General features: G+C 41.5%; 1 protein-coding gene across 1 annotated transcript in view; it reads right to left on the reverse strand.

Moving 5' to 3' along the window:
• pou6f2 (POU class 6 homeobox 2) overlaps positions 1-21,296 on the reverse strand; it is a 68,329-nt gene continuing 47,033 nt past the window's right edge. Inside the window, exons 5-9 of the mRNA XM_027004385.2 lie at positions 16,083-16,220; positions 10,112-10,321; positions 7,855-8,011; positions 5,484-5,652; positions 1-609 (exon numbers count right to left, since the gene is read on the reverse strand). Of these exons, the coding sequence (XP_026860186.2) occupies positions 105-609; positions 5,484-5,652; positions 7,855-8,011; positions 10,112-10,321; positions 16,083-16,220 (1,179 nt within the window). The 3' untranslated portion in view covers positions 1-104. The remainder of the gene's footprint in view (positions 610-5,483; positions 5,653-7,854; positions 8,012-10,111; positions 10,322-16,082; positions 16,221-21,296) is intronic.

The following is a 21,296-nucleotide window of genomic DNA, read 5'->3' on the forward strand; positions in this document are numbered from 1 at the left end:
CGAACAGGAAATGTCCGGTCCAGGGCTTTAATGTCCGGTCGGTTGGAGGTTTAGTCATTGGTATTTGTTTCAAGGTGTTTCGAGCTTGCGCAAATTCAGATGAGCTAAGGGTGTTCCTCCAGCGTGTCAGCCAGAGTGTCCATTGGTGCGACCGGTCCCAGCTCTGGCTGCTTCAGCCTTTTTATGGTGTTTTTCAAAGCCTGCCTCTTATTGCAAAACCAAACGCGCACCACCTCGCGATCGTAGTTCAGTTTCTCTGCGATTTCGGTCATCTCCTGGCCCGAGGGGTGTGTGTTCTTCTCAAAGTGGGTGTTGAGGATCTCCAGGGCCTGTGGGGTGAAAGAGGTCCGGCGCTTGCGCTTTTTCGAGGGCTCGCTGCCGATAAACTCGGTCAGGTTCTGCATGCCGGAGCGATGGCGGGCTTCTGCCTCGGCCATCCAGCGCTCCAGCACAGGCTTAATCTTCTGCGCGCTTTTTGGGGTGATGTCCAACTTCTCAAACCTGGCAGGATATAAAAGGCCAGGGTTCAGTTTGCCTGTCAGACTGCTAGCTATAGTGTTCTCTTGGGCTTCCTGTGGTAGGAAAAAGTGGCTTCTCAGGATGGTGTGTCTGGGGGAGAATTGAGAGAGAACAAGCTTACTCGGGTGCCCTGGCAGGCAAGGGGCTTCCTGTCTAGCCCAGTATCCCAGGAAGGGCGTCCTGGTCCAAGCTGCTAATGGGACAGAGAGTCTCTGGAGATACCTTTGTGGCATCACTTCTTTGCTCTTTCAGCAATAGCATGCTGGGAAATGTATTTATCTTAGAACTAACAGCCAGTGATTGCTTTGTTTGGAATGCAGCAAATGCACTTCCTGTGCTAGATCGTGTTTTGACTCTCTGTGCCCACCCTGCAGTGAAGGACTGAGAAGACCCTCCCACAGACTGGAACAGAACAAGCAAATTCTCCACAAACAGTCAAGTAGCTAACCACTACAGTTGAGCCCAAGCGCCATTAAACATTTAACTGGGCTTAAATGTATTGTTTATCTTCATTACATGATCCAAAGACTTTAACAAAGCACACAGAGCAATGTTATCATCATGAGAAACATTAAAATGTTAAAATGTCAACTAGGTAACCCAGCATGCACTAAATCATAAGATCCATTATTTATTCAGATTTATGCTTTAAATAATTCACTGTAATGCACAAACATTTTAATACACAACTTCTTTTCATGCTTAAATAACCCTGCTACTCATTAAATGTTTAATGCTAATACATTTTAATCCCTCAATTTTGAATACCCCTGCAAGTTTACAGATTTTAAGGAAGCAAACATCATTACCCTACTTCTTTCTTTTGCTTTGACTTGACATAGGAACATTATTTGCTGAATACTGTAAAACAAAATGACTGGTACTAAAATGTTCTATTATTACTATTATTATTATTATTATTTTTTTAAATGTAAATATTAACAGGCTTACATACACATAGTTTCATATCACTTGACTATCGATTATTTATTAACTCAAATTGATACACTTGAGAGCTTGTATCTACACTTAAAACCAGTCCACAGTTAGAGCTCCAGTTTCCACTAGGTCTGCAGCATAGCAATATACGGTGCTAAAACACATAACAAGTCTCTCAGGCGCTCTAATGGAGAACTGTGTCAGTGCATCCACCGTTCTGGCCTTCTCCTAACCAGCTCATGGACACCTGTCAGACAGGCAGAGAAAAGCATGGCAGAGGGAGGAGAGGAGCGAGCTTCTGCTCGCTGAAACAATGCACTTCCTCTCAGTCCCAGGCTCCTCTGCAGGCTCCTGAGAGGACGCATTTGATGGAATCATAACTGGCATTTGAAGAGACGCCTCAAGCAGGGGCAAAGGCCCCTGGTCTCCTAGGACCCCAGATGCAAGAAGACACTTTTTTTAACCCTCTTTTTTAACATAAGAATGAGTGATGGAATGAATGATGGACCAATGAGGAAAAAAACAGAAACATGGCAGAGTGTGGTCCTGACGTGTTCATTGATTTATGAATTATTGCATTAGTTGTTTTTGGTCATATTCAACTCAACCAGGACAATTTTTCATCTGGTTGAAAGGTCAGTGTTTGCATGGGGTGTTTGTGTGTGGTGTTTTTACAAACATTGCACATTTCAAGCCACATTATTTTAAAAAAAGAAGTTGTCCACCATGAGACTATTATTTCTACAGGGCTTCTCCAAAGCAGCACTGTGGCTTTTCTTCAGCCTTTTTTTTTGCCAAATAGCTGGAAGTTGTGTCTTTGCAACGTGTAGCGGAGTGCAAGAGTACCAAAGTATGAGATCCTCTCAGCTGTGACCTGCTTTGCCTTGTGAATACAGCAAACATGATGGGGCAGACTTGAGCCATGAATTCGACACAACAGCTAATGAATGATACAGAAAAAAAAAAATCTAGGGGTGGCCTAAGTTTTATATATATATATATATATATATATATATATATATATATATATATATATATATATATATATATATATATATATTAGATTCCAGGTAAATAACTACAGTATACTGTAGTAAGAGATGTAGAGATATTAAAAATTGTACACACAAAGTACACAGAGTCTTCAGAGAAACAGAACGATTTTGACAGAGGTCCTTCATCACCTGTGCAAGCAAACTGCTTCATTCATATATATATATATACACCACCATTAGATTAGTTTTTTTAGTAATGGTAGTGACCATATAAAATTATTTCCCAGTCTTTTTATTAGAATGCAACCGGAAAATACAGGAAAGTTATATGCAGTATTAGAAAACAGAAAAAAAACAAAATCTGAAAAAAACTGCTTCTATAGTCTACAGTGGCAAATATTTAGTGTGACCGCCCCTTACACTTGAGCAATAGCAGGAAAATACTAAATCTAAAGAAGAACTCTGGGTGCTGAATGAAGCCTCGTATAATATACCAGAAGATTACTTCAGAAAACGTCAGGACAGTCTCCTAAAGAGTTCAAAGATGTGCTTAGTGCCAAGGGAGGTCACACTAAATACCGACTTGTGCATGAACCCATGAAAAATTGTGTTTTTTAAATGTTGTGTACATATTAAAAACGTTTGTATATTAACAAAGACACTTAGAAATGATCTATCTATCTATCTATCTATCTATCTATCTATCTATCTATCTATCTATCTATCTATCTATCTATCTATCTATCTATCTATCTATCTATCTATCTATCTATCTATCTATCTATCTATCTATCTATCTATCTATCTACACACACACACACACACACACACACACACACACACACACACACACACACACACACACACACACATACTTCAGTCTAATTCCCTGTGTAAATTTGTTGTGCTAAAATTCCCGCCCCCCCCCCCACCTCCTGGGAAATTAATCATTGTTGGGAAGTGAGTGTTTTAGTGTGGATTAATGGTGTACATTCATGCAGCTTAAATGTGGCAAAACAATTTCCATTTTATAATTATGCAAACAGTGACATCTTGGGATTGCCCATGTGCAATGCTGCATTCTGAGTATCTAAGTAGAGTGCACAGTGAGGGTGGCTGTTAATCATCACATGTAAGAATCTGATTTGTCACCGAAAGGTGGTGAAGAGCTCTCTACCAATCTGATGCAAGTGAATTAGCAATTACTCTGTATAGTATTAAGATTTGTGTCTGAAATCTACATATTTGTTCTTGTTGTTAAGAACTGTAAGATTATTAGAATTTGTATTACTACTCTTTTTCTTTGCCTATAAAAAGCTAAGCATACCCTCAAATAAAGGTGACATGAAGCCTGTTTGAAAGTCTTCCACAGATCAGGTCGTACTGAACATTCTCTGAGCTTTTTAATCAAGGGCCCACTTTGATCGGGGCTGACAATGTTCCTTTTGTGGGGGTTGGGACAAAGCAATAAAGCCTGTTCTTTCTTTCGTTCTTTCCCACTCCAACTTAAGTGATGAGATCGGACAAGATGGAGACATCTGTCAGCCTGAGTTTGAGTGAGTACGACTACAGCAGCCCCAAGAGCCTGCACGATAAGCTCACTCTTCTCCTTGTCCCCGTGGTCTTGGTTTGATGTTAACCAGGGGAAAGCATGAGAAGCCTGCCTTTAAACTCTCTGAACATGGAGCAGGGTGTCATGTCCAGTGTCGTACAAGTGAACAGAAAATCAAGAACAACCTGGGGCCTTTCTGAAGAGGTTTCCTGAAAGAACACGAGGTGAAAACCCATCGCCCTTTATTTCAGAAGCTAATGGCTCTTAATATATATTCAAAATATCTGAATTATGTATTGAGAAATCTAAATATTTCATGCAGAATTTTTAAGACCTTAAGCAGTAGTTTGAAGCTTCATCAGCTATTCCCCATGTCCTAGATATTTATACCCAGTATTATGTGGTATGCACTGATAAATGTATGTTGACACATCTTGTCTGATTAAAGTTATATAAGATTAAATGTGTATAATGATTGAATATGAAGGCCTTAAAGGTGGGCTTGTTTGAAGCTATTTGTAGTTTGACACTATTACTGAATATTTTATTAGTAATGCTCTATAATGTCCCTAGTCCATGTTGTTATAGCTCTGGAAAACATGTCATTTTTATTAAAATGTACATTGAAATATGGAAATGGACCTTAGTAATTAATAACAGTTTTAAATGCATCTTGTAATACTTCAACTAATGCATTTTGCACAAGTAACTCGATCCTCATGTATAGACAAAACGCAGTAGTAAGAAAGACACAGGCTATGACGTCAAAATGAATGTGAGTGGATTTGAGTGTGATGTAAATCACTTCTCTTGCTTTTTAATGCTCTTTAATATCTTAAATATGTCTGTGTAATGAATAAATGAATAAATCTGAGTGGTGGGAGACCAATGCACAAATGATAAAATAAAGTTCAGAGAGTATAGTAAAAGAGTGGTGTTTGGTGTGGTAATATTAAAAGCCTGCCAGTCTACCAGTCTACCATTACACATGTACTTTCTAGTAGCTAATTTCTTGCTACATTTCTTGCATCTCAAACCTCCAGTTGCATTCTCATTCTTTATTTGTAGCATGATAAGAGTGGAAAACTATTAAATACTGTAATTCTGTTCCTTATGAACATCTACTTGCCTAATATTACATATTATACAAATTCCCTGAGGGGACCTGTCAATCAATCTCTGTAGACACTGCACAGTAATGTAATATATTAAAAACTTATCCACTTATAATGAAAGTTCAAATTCTTAAATTTTGATAAGTTTTCATCTGAATAAAGTTAGCTTTACTGTCAGTGTATGACATTTTGTGTTGTATTAATTGATAATAAGGACAGTTTGCAAGCAATGATTACGAGCCTGAGAGATGATCTAACCTGTTATCTAATAGATGCAGCTGCTATGTTAACAGCACAGAGATGTGCAGTTTGTTGTTTTTGGGTTTAGTTTTTGTTTGTTGCCCTGCACTTGATCCTCCTTACCTGCAGATGGCAGACTGACTGTAAGCAGGCCCCTCTGTGGCGCTGAGGGCCTGGCCCACCTGAGTTTGCGTTAGGCCTAGCGACAGGCGGCGGATTTTAAATGCTTTGGCAAATTCTCGGATCTCCTCCAGGTTCACCCCGTCCACTTCGCTGGGGGCAGTTTGAGGGTCTGAGGAGCAGAAAAGGCATCCGTGTCTTTAAAAAGATATCAGTGTCTTTATAAAGTGTGCTTAAAAAAAAAAAATGTTATTCAGTAATAATCAAAAATTGAATTTCATAAATTATGATAAGGTATTTTGGGGGCACTGCACAAAACCAATACGAGTCATGATACTGAAACCACAATCCATAAAATATCTGTTTCTAAGTGGCTAATTTTACCCATGACACTCCTTGTCTCTGAAGGTGATACATTTCACTGAATTGTACACAGCTCTGAATTCACTGCTGATTTACAATTCTTCATGGTTCTGCATTTTCTCTTTATCCTCCAGAAAGTAAAAAATATTTGATTTATACCCCCTTACTGTTATGGCTAACAACTGATACAGTGATAGTTGAATTGAAAATCTAAGCAAGCAGTCTTTATATGTGAGCACCTTGCAAACTGTTAATTGCAAGACCAAATAAATAAACAAAAATTTTTCAGAAGGAACCTATATTGATTATGTTTAGGAATCTTGTTCTAGGTTAGAACATTCAGCAGAACCGTATGAACAAGGTAGAAAAGAAGTCATGTTTTGTTGTGAATCCATTCGATTACACTGGTTTTAGGAATGCAGCTTATTAGTTCCTGCTATCTAAAAACTTCTGGATAAAATAAATCTTTCATGCTTTCAGACTGAAACACTCTCTGTTCAGTGAAATATGATTTTGTGTTGTACATCACTGTCCTTTACCCCAGCAACCTGCTTATGAGTGTAAAAGTTTGGCAGATTAAATAATTCATGCTGGTCATTATCTATGAATTATTAAAGCAATCCTCCAGGCGTAGAAGAAAAAACCTACTGAACCAGTGGCCCCTTGTCATTACCGTTAAGTAAATGTGATCTTCACACATGGAGCTCTGCTCATATTAAACACAACGTTTAATGGGGCAGATGAACAGCAATTGAAGATGAAGGTCTCCTAGGCAGCCCGACAAAAGCCCAGGATGCAGATGAACACCATAAACAACACCATTGTATGGAAAAAGCAGTCTTAAAATCTATTTTTTTTCCCAATTTGCCTTACGTGCATACACATGATCTCAAAACAACTTTTGGATTTTTTTAAAATATACTTCATGAGAAATTTGCTATAGTGTACATTGTGACCGATACCACCATTAGTAATAGTAGTCAGATTAATGGAAACAGCAGACCTCTTTAGGGGCTTTCCCTTACACTAAACATTTACAGTACATCCTATAAAGTTCCAGTGTACAACCCCTCCTTCTATGCTGTGGATGGCGATGACTGAAAAAGCACACCAGGAATGTACATGAGGATGTAACGTAAGGCTTTGCATTTGTTTTTCTTCTTTTTGGGGGTGAATAGATAGAGCCCAGGACTGAACCCTCCCAGCCGAGCCAAACATTCAGCCGCGTAGAGCTGCGGGTCACTTTGATTTTTTCCCTCCATTCAAACCGTGCTCTCTGGAGTTAAGTGTTAGCCAAGGACATCGCAACAAATGCAGTCTGACATAGAAAGCTGCACCACGGCAGAAAATTGACAAAATGAATAGAGAACGCCGGTGGTATTATGTACATTTTGACACAGAATGGGGGTGGGTAAGGAGAAAAAAGAAATATGAAACAGTCCATTGGTTCTGTTCACAACAAGTTGATCAATGGCAACTTCCCTCTTATTGAATTCAAAACTCCATTGCAGATGCCTTTGAAATGGGTTTACGGCAATTGCCTGTGACAAATGAGAATTTATCTAAGTAAAGCAGTTTTTAAGCGGATGCCATGGCTGTGACAGGCAGCTGGGAGTGATTTATATATGGTGCTTGTAGAGACTAAGCATCCCTGCACACAACCATGTTTATGAACCGTACTGTTTTTAATAGCACCAAAAAAATACCTGAAATCCATTCTGCTACTGACAAAAGGATGTAGAAAGTGTTTGGTCATATAGATGGCAGACCTCAGCACACACCAAATATAAGCAGAGTGAGAGAGCTCTAAAGAAAAGGATGCTTCTTTGTCTTCCAAATTGAAAGGACCTTTATTTTTCAATCTTGTACGCAGAGGTACAGAAAATACACGAATGATCTTTGATCAGTAATGTTTTTGTTATTTAAAGTTTGTGTGTGCATGAGAGAGAAAAGTGTGTCATCAGTCCGTAAAATGCGAAAACGTAGGACAGGAAAAGCTGTGATCACTCACTGCTGACTAGCTGTCCCACGCTGAGCGCTGATGAAGAGGGCGAGGATGTGGAGGAAGAGGAGGAAGCTTGCCGGAGTGGGCTCTGGCTGTGTGGCATCCGCAGCAGGCCTGGCTGAGACGCGGGGCTGCCCGTCTGGGCCTGGGTGGCCTGTGGCACCTGCGGCGTGCGCAAGAACAACATGTAAATACCAACTTTAGGACACGAATACATTTACACTCATTCTTAACGATGCTTTTTCATTAAAACATCACACACTGCACACTGTAGAGAAAAGGTGTGAATACCAGAGAGAGTCCAGGCCATGTGACAGACACTGACACTCAGGCTGTTTAAACCTTTTGAACTGGTTGTTCTCTTTACCACATTCTCCCTCCATGAACACTCATGTCACATGCCTTCATGTGAGCACAGAATGTGGCCACGATGACAGTGGCGCGGGAATATCCCGTCTAACACGGAGCTGCGAGTGTACCATCTTCTCCATCTCATGTTAAGTGGCAGCAGTAATCAGGAACACACTGTTGCCGCATGGGCCGTTATTAGGAGCAATGTGGCATGAGCGCAAAGCTTTGTATTTTCATGTTTTATGCACTACTGAGTTGCTTTTAAAAGATCAAGACAACGCGTGTCCTCTCAGCATGAAAAGGGCTTGTCAATCTAAAAGTAGGCTGACTTCTTTATGTGTTCTTGTGCTATTAATTATGGCCTCCACAGTGTATGTGTATGTGTGTGCGTGTGTGCACGCACACGTGTGCTTGTGTGTGCGTCTGTGAGAGAGAGAGAGAGAGAGAGAGAGAGAGAGAGAGAGAGAGAGAGAGAGAGAGAGAGAGAGAGAGAGATAGGGTGTTTGTTTGGGTGGTAAGAGACGTCAGAAGAAGTGCTGCATACGCTGACAGGACTGTCAACAGCTCTGGGAGAATTATCTGGACTCTCCAGAGCTTTCGGTGGCCATTTCTGACAGCCGTAAATTATCGGATCTCAAAAATTGTTCACGAGTCATTCTGAGGCACAGACAAAACCATAACATTATTACAAATGCATTAATGTGTTCACATGGATGATCAAAGTGCCTGTGAAAAGGACACATGACACCTCCCAAAGAAATGAGGTCCACCAAGTGTACATTAAATTGTAGGGAAGGAAAGGGAATAAGGACCTGCACCATCTGTATTCAAGACAAAGGCCTCATGTAATCTTCTGTTCTGTTATCACACATTTGTTTTTTCAACCCAAGCAATGGCATTAATGAACAGAACTGGTGTAGGCTTGGGGGGTGCTGGTTGTTCATAGGTGTTCTATTGAATGAATGCCTTCTAGTAACTCTCTGACAGGAACCACATGCACACACAGCACTGGTAATACAAAGCACAACGAATAAACATCCCATCCAGCTCAAATAAGCACTTATGTTTACTGCATATTGCACAACCCACTCCCACACCCCATACATTTGTCATTCATTCACATGTTTAACACATACATACTACACGCTCCAGCACTTGTACTCGTACACACAAACTGACCACAGTACAGGCTGATGTCCTTCTCTTAACTCACAGACACACATTACCCATTCAAACATCCTGCTGCTTATTACCCACTGAGGAAGACAGGATCTTTTGAATTTGTCAACAGAGGAGTTCTCTTTGTGTGTGTGGGTGTGTGTGTGTGTATGTAATCATAACTAGCCATGTCAGTAGTGTTCCTCTGAAGGGAAACGGAGACAATGAGATCTTACGCTAGTGTACTATTCTCTTTCTTAAGTCATTCAGAAAGCGGGGATGAGGAGAGACCCTTTCCATGTCAAGTAGAGTCTGGCAATGGGAACGGAAGACTGGAATTTTGCATGGGGAATACAGGTCTAACTAGTTTGGGTTTTAAATGCAGTTTCTAAACTCGAGTAACCTAATCAGTCCACATTGAATTGAATGTGTGTTCTTTTTAAAGCAATTTTTACATATACATAAATAATAGCACTAATAAAAGTATTACGTATTCTATCTTGAAATTCTGTAATATTCAATAATCCTTACTGATCTATTTGTGTTTATACAATTTATACAAAAAACAACAGATTACATTAGATGTGCTTTTCTAATATCAGCATGGTAATATAATCAACATACATGTTAGTGTATTTGGTAAACAATATAAGACTTATTTACATTCCACTGCAAAGTTGTACTACACAGAGAAATAGAGTAATGTAATGTACCATTGCGTGCATACTACATTGTGTAGGGTATTTGCCTTCACCTGCTGTCCAGGTTTGATTGGCGATAGCGTGATTCCCTGGGTGTTGATGACTGGCAGGATCTGGTTCCCAATCACTGTAGCAATGATCTGGCCCTGTGCGTTGGTCAGCAGCTGTGGTGTGATTGGCTGGACTTGTAGCGAAGGAGTCCCACCCCCTGTTTGGTTGGAGGGTCCCGCAGAGTTTGGCATTAATGGGATCGTACCAATTATCTAGGAAAACAGGGGGAGCAATAGAAAATTCAGTAAAACAGACATCTTTAATAAAAAAAATCTTTTCAGTAGCTGCTGAAAATAGATATGTGTGTTTATGATTATCTGTGTAGCAACACATTTGGGCCAAATTCAAAACAAATGGTTTAAGATTACAACACAATCAAGAATGATCTAATCAAACATTAAACATAATATTCCAGTATTCTCTCTGATCATCATATCATCATTCTGTTAGACACATAATGTCACCCAGCCATAAGCTATACGTATTATAATAACATGTTCCACTTACACACAGAGAAAAGGTGGAGGGCTGAGGAAATGGATTAAGTATCCCAATAAGAGAAAGATTAGCTGGAATAGTAGCCTGTCAGCATGTACTCAGACAGTCACCCACACACATGCACGCAGTATCGCCAGTATTAAAGACCTCTGATGATTAGGCAAAGTCTTCTTTACTACAGGAGACAGTCTCAACCACCTGATTATCTGTCAAAGTTCCTTTAGCATATGGCAAATCACTGCTGAAGTGCAGACATATACACACACACTCATGCACCCCCCCCCCCCCCCCCCCCCCCCAAAGCCAGCCTGATAATGCTCACTCACATCTAGAATACACCTACAAAAGGTCAGCATCTGAGTACATTTGTGTTAGCTGGTGCACACCACTGACTCAAAGCCATTATAAGACCTAACGAAATGAGTGTGCGCATACGTGTGTGTGTGTACATGTCTGTTACAGACACAATGTCTACTCACTGGCTGAGTAAAAGTACTGCTTGTATGTGTGGGTGTAATATAGACAGCGGCTGAGTTACTGATGTGGCCTCTTAAAGCATTCCCTCCCCTCGCTACCCAGTGAGGGCAAGACACACACACACACACACACACACACACTTCAACTCCCTGGGTGCCTCAAAGGTACTCCTACCCTGCAAGCTCTCAATGCCTGCTTACTCTGACCATTGCAATTACAGTGAATTGCCACCACTGCAGACAAACATTCATAAAAAACATTTTAAGTCTACAGCAGGGCTCAGAAGAGTGATTGTGAGTACGGACCACCTATGCGGCATTCCGTTACACACTTAGCCTTTATAATAAGTAATGTCGCGGGGAGAGTCCTGTGATGTTAATGGTTAACTGCTCTACACTACGAGTGTGCACATGTGCGTTTGTGTGTGTTTGTGTGTGTGTGTGTGTGTGTGTGTGTGTGTGAGTGTGTGTGAGAAAGAAAGATTGATGTCCCACCTAGAGAGTGCGTAATAAAAAAAACATGGCAATGATCTCTGACGTATAATTTACTCTTGCCTGCCAGGAGACGCCCCAGTCACGCTAGCACGCCCGCTAATCCGAGACCGACGCTCCGAGCTGCCCCCCCCCCCCCCCGCCTCCCCCCGCCGTTCCACCGCTCGTTGACATAATAACGACAGAACGGCTGGGGGAAAAAAAAGGCCGACGATCTGTAATGCATCCTCGCCACGGCTCATTTGCCTGCGTTACTTCGCATTAACTGACAGATAATTTATCTCTCTTTCGCTCTGCCGCTCTCTTGCCGTCTCTCTCATGCACTCACTCTCTCTCTTCTTCCTCAGCACTCACGGCCTCCATTTAGCATATTTTATTGCGCTGGGTGACGATGCCGGTGTCCCCTGTCTAGGGACGCGTTCTGCTCAATTATTCATCCTCACTGGTCTAAGTGCCGGTCCTGTATTTAAATGAGCAGAGGGGAGCGCTGACAGCCCCCGCTTCCGGTCCCACACACACGGAAGCATGGGGCGTTCGCTTACCTCTCGTCTATGGACACAATTACAGAAAAATTCTGTGCGCTTTCTGCTGCATTTTAATTGCGCGCCATAACATGGAGAATGGAAAAAAGAAGTACAATAAAGATTCTGCCAGTAATTTCGGATTTAATTATTTAAATATGAGTGATCAAATTTTGTGGTAGCACTGAGATAAATGCAAATAACATCGCTGTAGTGCCACTGGCTTGTGGTTCAGGCGAACGGGCCATCACACGCATCCTACCTTTTCTCAGGCATTTTTAGCATTGATTTTAGCACCTGAGCTTAACAGGTGTAGAAGATAAAAGAAGGCAACTCTCCCAGGCCCACAAGCACTTCTCTCTACCGTTTCCTGGACACAGCTCTCCTCAGCTCTTAATTTTCTCTCTCCATCCTCTTCTTCTCTAGGTGCGGTTTTTACAGTATGTAGCCGGCACGTCTGTCCTCAGCCACACTAACCACCCCCACCCCACACTCCCCTCCTTGCCCGTCCTCCATGAGCAGAACTCATTAGAATTATCCAGGCACTGTTTCCCAGGGAATGTCATCTCCTTCTTCCAGCCAGGCCAATCTGTAGCGTTCGCCATGGTCACCAGGCAATATCCCTGCCCATTTTCTCCCCCTCTGCCCCCCTGTTTGAAGGGGAATAGGATTGGGACCCATATTGTGAAGAGAAGCCCAAACTTCTAACATCCATTACTGTCAAAGAAACAAAGCACACACGCGATCAATACTGCACCCAAAAGAATATGCTCTATGTGATTCTCGTTACAAACAGCGATTGTCTGGATAACGAGTCTGACTTTAATTGGTCAAAAAAGTGGTCTCACTAACCTGGTTCCCTGCTTTGCATTCTCTGATGAGCTCCTTATGATATTTCAGACCCTTTCTGATCACAAACACTCTCTGGTGAATAATGATAAGGGACATTGTAGGCAAACCTCAAACAACAAACAAAAGCCTAAAAGCCTGACACTTTAAAAGCACCTATTTACAGTGAGAGTGAGAGGGAGAAAGACAGCATTCACGATATAGTTGTTACCCCAAAGGCCACAAAACGACTCACAAAGGCTTTCCTAGATATAAGTGCCAGCTGTACAGCACAGAGAGAGACCTCTGAACTCACACGGCTTCTCAGCGTGACCTGATGGATTTACGGCTCACAGTGGACACTGCATAGGTGCTAGTCACTCTGAGCTAGATCCATTTTAATAAATGACATTTACCAGTCTCTTTATTCAAAACACCTTATTTGGATCCATATTCACTGGCCTCTTTATTAGGTGCACCTATGCTATAGGTGCATTTCATGCACATATATTTGCAGTGTATTGCCTTCTGTATCCCATGCACAATTTGTGTGCTGCTCTTTGCCTCAGTTCTCACTGGTCAGTTTCTGACCACAGAACTACTGCTGACCAGGTAGTATTTGGGTGGAGGATACAGTAGTAACACTGACAGCAGCATTGCATTGGCCCTGAACACACATGTCAGTGCCAGTGCTTGGACGACAGTGGCCTTCCCCACAAACATGTGCAGCAAACTAAAGTTAGAGAGTTCCTAAGGGCGGTCTGGGGCAAAAGGAGATGGAACTGTACGTCTGTATGTTTTTTTGGATGATTCTATGCTTTGTATGTTGATGAGTCTGTTCTCAAGTGCTTATATCTGTCTACACATGAAACCTTCACATTCACTCTCCCTAAACATTATGAACAATATATAAAAAACACTCTTCCCTCATTCCATTCAATAAGAGATATTTCTAGACAAGGACAGTGTTTTAGTGGGATCAGCTTGGAGGAGAAAATACCACATTTAGATCAAGCTCAAGGGAAACTGACCACACCTGTGATATTTTAGTCCTTTAACCATACACTTGAGCCTAAAAGCTACAAAGACTAACGAACAACATGGCCACTCCCTTTGATCTGAAATTCAATGCCCCCTCTTATCATTTTTTCTGTTTCATGTGTTTCTTTTTCTTTGCCACGTGTGTGGCATCATCTGGCGGTCCGGCGGCCAAGTTCAGGGCGTGTTTTACAATCTTTAAGGCTGAAAGCAGAAGGGGGAGGCAGGGTCTCCAGGCCAAAGGCTGGCTGAATAATGGCCGCCGTAATAAGGTCGGGAGCCAAGGGCCGTAGCCGCAGGCTCCGGCCGTCTCCGTGACCCGATTGTGTCACACAGTGTCCGCTGCCATGACAGCACAAGCGTGCGTCGTGGCCCATCAAAGTGGTTGTCGTGGCGACACGTCCGGGCCAGGCCCCTGCAGGCACCTTCAGACTCTGAGCAGGAGAGTACACATGGAGCTCATTAGTGATGTTTAGCCTCAAGTACCTGACTGTTCTCTCTCTCTCTCTTTCTCTCATACACACACACACACACACACACGTGCATATATATATATATATATATATATATATATATATATATATATATATATATATATATATATATATACGTGTGTGTGTGTGTGTGTGTGTGTGTGTGTGTGTGTGTGTGTGTGTGCGTGTTCTTCACTTTGTGTTCTTTAAAAGAAAGGCTGGCAGGTGATTACTACTTAATCATACATTCACACAATAATGCAGCTTGACCACAGTAAGACACCAAAAGAAATTACACACATACTGTACCCTTTTATAAACTTAGAAAACAGTGCATTTGCTAAACAGACTTAAAAAATGGCATCTTTGCTAAACAGACTTAGAAAACCACGTTTGCAACATGCTCTTCTTCAAACAACACATTCCGTCACTTTAACAGATTGCAAGCGCTAGCTTCCGGAGAGAGATGAGATGAGGTTTAAGGTAAATAACGTCAGCTGTGGCATGAAAGGGCACATAGTCTTACCCTTTTAATACGGCAGTGGTGTGCACCTGTGATAAGATGATTCATTAGATAGGGCTCCGCTTTGACAAGTGCCATCGCTCAGGCTTCGGGCTACTGATGGCACAATTCAGCAACTGCCTGCCATAAATATGACAAGGTCAGCATTTTGGTCCTCATTGCTCTCCACTGCTGACCAACCAAAATGGGACGCTATGCTTAACAACGTGCAAAACCAGGCCACCAACAAGTCATGCTAATCACACACAGGTCAGGCTAACCACTTCAGATTACACCAACATCTTTGAAAGAGAACAGCAAATTCAGTTCAGACTAACAAGATTATTGTGGGGGCAGGAATGAAATTGTGCTTATAGGGTAAAATAAATTTATTGAAATGTAATGTGTCTCTAGACCTGTAGTGTCAAAAGTGCATTCACAGTATATTAGTGTTTGTGTGTTACAGTCAGCTACAGTCAGTTGAATGAATGAAAACTTACATTGAAGCACTTGGCAAATGTCCCCCCAGTCTTGAATGTAATATGAATATACATACAGTACCAGTCAAGGTTTGGACACACGTACTATGTTTATTTTAACAAACTTCTACATGAAAAAAAAAACAGGGACGGTATCAAAGCAATGAAATAACACATATGTGTTATACCTTAGATTTCAGATTCTTCAAAGTAACTATCCGATTCTTTGATGACAGCTTTGCACACTCTTGGTCTTGAAGACATTCTCACATATACATAGCACTTGTAAGGTGAGGAACTAAAGTTTTAAAAGTTCTGCATCTAAAATTGTGTGTGTTTGTGTGTGTGTGTGTGTGTGTGTGTGTGTGTGAGTGTGTGTGTATGAGTGTGTGTTTTGAAAATGAATTATACATGCTAACTCTTTTCGCAAATTATATTTGTCTTAGAACCAAACTTAACCATAATCCATCAGGTAAAAAACACCTTTATTAGTACGTCAGTCTCTGTGTATGAATTATGAAGCATTTAATTCTTGTCAAAAAATGTGAAAAACATTGTGGTCAGTCTCTTTAGTAAGCTAAATGACTGACCTGAAACCCTTTAGTAACTGTGTATACATGTGTATTTGTGTGTGCATATGTGTGTGTGCACGTGTGTGTTACTGACCTGTCCCTGTGCATTGGTGACCAGTTGCCCAGTAACCCCCTGCAGGCTGGGGAGAGTGTTACCAAACACCTGTGAGCCGGCAATGGAACCCATCGCTGCTGCTGCAGCAGCTGCAGCCTGACTGGCCAAAGGATTGAGCTAGGGAAACACAGACACAGAATGACGTTATACACATGTACAGCACAAATGCCAAAATAACTGTTAGAACCCAACCAAATCAAGATCTGTTAAAAGAACTAACATTTGGTTTAAAGAGGAAATGGTATGTCTTAGAGTGTGTACTGTTGTCTTTCTCATTGCAGAACTTCAAACTGGCACCCCTCTTGTGCTAATTTGATCATAAAATCATAACATACAGCATGCAGCATCTGAAATGGTGCCAATAACCATCAGCTTATTACTGGCACTGTCCAAAATGTTTTTTTTTTCTTTTTAAAGACAAGTTTCCAGCATTTTGCTGCAGGCTAGTGACTCCCCTTGCCTCACCCTAACTGTGGCTACATGCTTTAACTACACAGACTATTTGTCTATTCTCCATCACTCACTCTTCTATCCACTCGGAGAGGCTCATATGAGACAGTAGCGTAAAACCCCTGAGTGTGTTTATTCTCTCTCTCTCCCTCTCTCTCTCTCTCTCTCTCTCTCTCTCTCTCTCTCTCACACACACACACACACACACACACACACACACACACACACACACACACACACACACACACACACACGTGCACATTAATATGATAGTGTGCGTTGCGTGGGCTGATTATTTGAGCTAAACCTCCATTGAGTTGTAAGAGTGCAGTTATTAAACAGATCAAAAACTCAAACACTCCTTATAACAGTAGCTGGATATGGAACACAGAGGCCTGAGAGAACTTTAATAACAACGGCTGCGTGAAATTCCTTATTTAGGATATCAATTTGGTCTGGATCATTAATGAGGTCCCAAATTAGAATGACAAAAGGAGCATGTTTACATTTGAAAATTAGTAACCTTATTGTTTTTGTAGGACATTCAAATGATTTTGTTATGGGTATAACATATAAGACAATGTTGTCAGTAATTACAACTAGATATTCCTGTGGTTCTCAGTATTACACTTAGCCTACTTAGAAAAATGACACAATGACAGCAGCTCTGAACTTTAACAGAAGACACTTTATCATGGCAAAGGAGATGAAATTTAGAACTGCAATTTCAAATTTTATCATACTTTATCATTATAACAATGTACTTGTCTGGAGGTCCTGTGAGCCGTTTCATGTGCTTTCCTTTTGCAGTTCACGTGAAGATTCTGTAAGATTTATTAGGATTTGTTTTCTGCAGCAACCACTGTGCTGCTGAAATAAATGACAGAGTGTACTACTGAGGGCAACTGACAATGGCAAATGTGTACCCACAACCTTGCAACATCCTATAATGTGTCCATAACAAGACATGCAGAGTGGTTTTTCAGGAGCCTTGTGTCGTAATTCCACATGCAGTAATTTCTGGAATCAGTTATAGGCTGCTGACAGAGTTACAGGATGCCATTTTCAAGTCTGAGCTGAAGCACATTCATATGTTATTTAGCAAACACGTATGTGCACACGTGCATACACACATACAGTAAAACGCACACACGCACGCATGCACATGCACACACACACACACACACACACACACACACACACACACACACACACACACACAGCTATACTATTACACCAGGATACATTTACTTATTCCACTGTTCCAATACTAGCTCACAGTCAAAAGTGCTTTGCTATAATTCAGGCTGATGAAATAATTCATTTTTATTTTACATCTGCATTTTTGGCACAAATGTTTCAGAACCCAACCGATTATGCATATTCTGTCAATACACAGTTTCACAGTGCACTGTAAATTGAGACTGCATGGTCCTAAGTTTTAATGAAATAAGTAACCATATAAAATATATGGGCTTTTCTCTGTACGTTTCTCTTGAGAAAAGAGAGATAGAGAGAGAGAGGAAAATCAACCTTTGTTAAACTGAGACCACTCAGTCTCCATTCATCTTTTATCATACCACACCACCAATGTATTACCAAGCTTTCTGAAATCAAATGATGAAAAAATGCCACCGAAAGATCAATACTTTTTCATTGACAGTAAAGGTTAAGCACATTAAGAATGACACCGCATTTGTCTTATGAAATCATATTTCATGTTGGTGGCCTAAAATTGGCTGAGATTGATACCGCGTCCCCAGGACTGAAAGCCATTCTTTTTCTTATTCCTAATCACAGAAATCGCCTTGCTTCGTCCGCTGTTCCTTTGTCCTTCGGCAAAAGTCAAGTGCCAGTTGATAATATCAGAGCCCTAAATGTTAAGAGCAATGATTTCCGCCCTTCAATGCTTCACTGTTTGGCCATTGTGCCAGATAAACGCACTAAGAGGCTTGAGGAGACTTACCTGTCCTCAAGAAGACGACAGCATAACACAACGATTCTTAACAGATTGTAAGGTAAATTAGCTGATGAGTTTAATCTACTGGTGAGAAAACTTGCGAAACAACACTAAAATATTTCAGGAGAAATGGTTAAGGGAGACTCTATAAAAAACAGAATTAAAGTAGAAAGATGGAGACTGCCAGATGACTGGAGTTGTCTATGTAGAGCATGTCTCATCCTGTGGGTTTGAGAGAGGAGGACAAGGTTAGCTATATCAACAAGGGATTGAATTTACAGATAATCCCCTCACTCTACACACACGCAGTCGAGGGTAGGATGAAGCCCAGTTCTCCAGGGAAGAAGGTGATGGACAAAAGAAAGATGAATGAGCTTGCATGAGACTTGCTTTTGTGGAGGGCCAAGGTGTTGGCCTACAAGTCTTAAATCACATACAGCTCATTTCAGGCCTAAGGTAGACCTAGTTGCCTTAGGAACAGTGAAATGTCTCCATTGTGTTGCTACTGCTCAGTATTGTTTTTTCGTTTTTGTTTTTTTTTGTATTTACATGTCGACGTTTTGGTTTTTGGTCACTATTTATGTATCCAGCCCCGGTCCCCTGCACCAAAACAGTACTATCAGAGAAACTTGAAAACATCTGTCCTGTGCTTGCTCCAATTCACATGAACCCTACCATCATATCTCCTTAAAAATCTAGCACTGTTAAAACCCTTCCCATGTTTGTATATCACTAATCACTCCACTTAACCCAGTGCCTAACAGGATTCCTGTCAGAATCTGCAGACCTCTCTTTAAAGGACAGAGTGCGTCTCCTACTCTCCAAACGCACTTCAGAGGGACCATGACTTGTTGGAAGTCCTCAAGGACATGCAGTCATGACAGGGCACCGCCAAACCACAGGTGCAACAGAAACCGTAAAACTAGCTCAGCCACTAGTCTCAGTTATTGATATATTTATTTACACAATTACAGGCACGCCTTCCTGCACGTGTCAATGTGACTCAAGCCTGGCGCGGTTGCAGAGGTGCTGGTGTGGGAGCACAGAATTAGAGCAGCAGGAGGTGTTGGAGAAAGGTGGAACAAGAGGGGAGTAGGGCTGCTTCGTTTAACTCCACGCAGGTGATGTTCTGCGAGGCTGCCTCGCCCCCTGAAGAGGGAGGGGGAGGAGCGCCTCCTCTCTACACTGGCGACGAGGGCTGGGTGGTTGGCCTCCTGCCTCACAGGCAAACATCAGGGTGAGCGCAGGAGGAGTACATTCTTTCTCCTCTCCTAGAAAGGCTATCTTTTCTTTTCTTTTTTAAACAAGTCTTTAAATAAAGTTTTGGTCACAGTTGACATATCATCAGTGATTGTGGAGTGTTTCAGATAAGTGTTTGTGTTAGTAGGATACACTTTTAACAAGGCTGAATTAATCAACACAAAAATATGTAGGTGGAACTCAATTTAAGTTTATTTTTACATTTATTAAGGAGTGATGCATTTGTGAGATAAATATTTGTGAGAAAAATATATATACTAACATTATTCATTACATTAATTTTAACATTAATGTCGGTATCTCTGTACTTTGGCTCAGGGGTAAAAATCTCTGCAAGAATGTACATATAGCAATTACAAATGCAAACCAAACTGTATGCCTGTATAATCAGCTTGCACAGTTGACTTCACTTTGACTCAGTGTGGACAGAATTATTACCCACATTTCAGTCCACTGGGTGAAAAAAACTCTTTTTCTCTCTCTCTCTCTTTCCCCCCCTCTAACACACACACGCGTGCACACACACACACACACACACACACACACACACACACACACACACTTTGCACCCTTTGGCAAAGCGGGGTGAGTAAATTTTAAACTCTATTAAGTTCTGTGAGGCCTGCAATGGTCGTTTGACCAGCGTGGTCAGATGGAGCAACAACCCATGTAATCTCCTGAACGAAGGAAAAATGACTCACTGTTAGCACGGAGAGAGACCTTTGAACATGAAAGTGGAGCGCACCAAAAGCTGGAGCCCATTTTCTACCTGTTCTGTTCAAACAGCAGATTCAGACTCTGTTGCTTTCATTGCAAACCAATCCAATTTGACAGCCCTTAAGGTGACTGCAGTAAACACCTTTGTTGCCATGATCTTCAGGAATTCATCTAGCCGCATTTTAAGGTAAAAATAAAGCGGAAATCATCATAGCGGTAGCCACGCAAGATCAGTGCTACCAAGTCCAAAAGATCTATTTCAGGTGGGTTTGGGGTCCAGGAAAGGCAGATGATCTGATTCAAATCAATAAATGAATAACACTCCCAGCACAATGATAGTTCTGATACTAAAGCGTATCAAGCAAAAAGAAGAGAAAATAGTGGCCAGACCAGGATTAATCTTACCTTCATCTGTCCCACCATCTATCTCTCTCTCTCTCTCTCTCTGTCTCTCTCTCTCTCTCTCTCTCTCTCCCTAACTCGCTCATCTCCATCTTTTTTCACTGCAGAAAGGACATAACCAGCTGTGACACAAGTCTTTGCTCCCCTCTGCAGACCTCCCACTATCTTTGCACAAAAACCTCTCCCTCTGTTTCTCCCTCCCTCTCTCCCCTGGTTTGGCTCTCCCTTTTGCCTGGGAACATCAAAATGCCATTAGAGCGGCCAAAACACCTCTGCTCCCTAGCCGAAACCCTGGGCTTTTCTGCCGGACTCTCGTCACACGGCTACCGCCACTTCAGTTCTACTGCTATGGCTGCCTGTCGACAAAGACGTGAACATTTTTTTTAAAGAAAAGAATGTGTGCT

The sequence above is a fragment of the Electrophorus electricus genome, chromosome 5 (assembly GCF_013358815.1).
Source record: "Electrophorus electricus isolate fEleEle1 chromosome 5, fEleEle1.pri, whole genome shotgun sequence".
NCBI lineage: Eukaryota > Metazoa > Chordata > Actinopteri > Gymnotiformes > Gymnotidae > Electrophorus > Electrophorus electricus.